The sequence below is a fragment of the Trichinella spiralis genome (genome assembly GCF_000181795.1).
Source record: "Trichinella spiralis strain ISS 195 chromosome Unknown Scfld1, whole genome shotgun sequence".
Taxonomy (NCBI): domain Eukaryota; kingdom Metazoa; phylum Nematoda; class Enoplea; order Trichinellida; family Trichinellidae; genus Trichinella; species Trichinella spiralis.
Genome location: NW_003526940.1, coordinates 3,432,229 through 3,433,721, shown reverse-complemented (window position 1 = coordinate 3,433,721; position 1,493 = coordinate 3,432,229). Strand labels below are relative to the sequence as shown.

Sequence of the window (1,493 nt, the reverse complement as noted above, 5' to 3'; positions counted from 1 at the left end):
CGTCGTCTTATTAGTTTTCCTTATCTAATTGCTCATTGATTCAAACCTCTTCAGTTGTGATTAGCTGTAATATTCTTCATTTCATTGGTTCAAATATTCCATTTAGGATTACGTAACTTTAACAGTGGTGACGTAACATTAATAATGAAATTATTCCTTATTTGGGAATTGTTTCAATCAAGATTTATAAGTTTTATCATTCATTGAAATTTTGTTTTTCCAATATATTATTAGTGAAGTTTATACTTTTTAGTGATCAACGTTTTCAATAATAACTTTTATCATTATTCTATATTTTATTGTACCACAGTAACGTTATATCAAATGCGATAGTAATAATTCAGAAAAAAACGATACGATACAAAAATAAATTAAATAGTGATTTTGATTTTTCACGAATCAAGAGCAGCAACAACAACAGTAAAGAACAGTCAACAACAACAACAATAAACAACATAACAGTGAACAATATTAACAAAGTGGTATCAGAGAGATTTCAAAATCACAAATTATTGTTTGTGGATTAAGATTGACGTAAGATCTTTACCCGTACATAAACAATAGACTGCTGGCACCAGCTTTCCCGCCAAAAAGGCATGGATGGGAAACAGTTTTTGATACCATTGTGGTACAATCTTGTATGTACCATCCAATGCCCAGGTTCGCCTGGTTGCCATCAGTCTAATGTTAGAACCCGTAGCCAATACCAATATATGACTCGATGCACTCTGCCACAGCAAAAAATATTCACCGGCCATTGTTGCCCTGAATGTGTCAGGGATTTGCTAGTTCCGACGATGTTCAGGCAGTTTTAGGTATCGCTTTGTCCGATGGCTGTACATCGTGGACTTCATCCGCTTGAAAAGCGGAAAATGGCCAGATGCAGATGGCACAGCGGACGCGGCGGAAACTTCATCGTAAATGGCGAGGATGGGTTTTGTTTCTTCCGCGCTTCGTTTTTTCAAAACCGCCTTTTTTTCCATTTTGTATGCTAAATGCTCATCCACTGGGCAGCTTTTGATGTGATCCTTTTGCGTGGTCACATATGTCACATCCAGGTTTGTCCATATGACACCCTTGCAGCCTTCTCTGCCCTATACCAAACTAACCTAACCCTTAATAACGAAGGACACACACTGTACATTTAGCGCATACTTTTGAGCAAACCCAATGTTTTCTCTGTTTATTGGTATATCTCAATTTGTATATGTCTTTCCTTGAGAAACAAGAGACGTACTTCCGCCACGATTTGTTACAAAACGCAGCTCAGAAATATCAGCCATTGTGAAAATGATGAACAGAACAGAAAACGATTCAAATAACTCTCGAATGCAAAACGCAGGACCAAACAAAAATGAATTGGACGGTTTTGAATTCTATTTTTAATAACTGTTGCAACAATTAGTCTTCATTTCATATTTTATCTACAATCGAAGATCAACTTGTGAAATTCTTGTGTCCTAATGCTTTTGTTGATACTGGAACAATAAAAT

General features: G+C 36.1%; 2 protein-coding genes across 2 annotated transcripts; one reads left to right on the top strand and one right to left on the bottom strand.

Annotated features, from left to right (window-relative positions):
• Positions 1–344: 344 nt before the first annotated feature.
• Positions 345–564, top strand: Tsp_12005 (hypothetical protein; the record flags this gene model as incomplete). Its single annotated transcript, XM_003382304.1, has 2 exons — positions 345–482; positions 529–564. Coding segments are annotated over 2 exons (174 nt in total), but the record flags the coding sequence as incomplete, so codon positions are not given.
• Positions 565–785: 221 nt separating this feature from the next.
• On the bottom strand, positions 786–1,283 carry Tsp_12006 (putative isopenicillin N epimerase). The gene is made up of 2 exons (XM_003382303.1): positions 1,257–1,283; positions 786–1,094 (listed from the first exon to the last, which is right to left on the bottom strand). Exons 1-2 carry the CDS (start codon positions 1,281–1,283, stop codon positions 786–788), a joined length of 336 nt encoding a protein of 111 aa, XP_003382351.1.
• Positions 1,284–1,493: the final 210 nt, after the last annotated feature.

Bases quoted from the DNA above. Each gene is read 5' to 3' on its own strand.
- Tsp_12006 (XM_003382303.1), bottom strand. From the start codon at position 1,283: ATGGCTGATATTTCTGAGCTGCGTTTT. The intron at 1,095-1,256 runs GTAACAAATCGT...AGTTTGGTATAG, and splicing joins ATATTTCTGAGCTGCGTTTT to GGCAGAGAAGGCTGCAAGGG.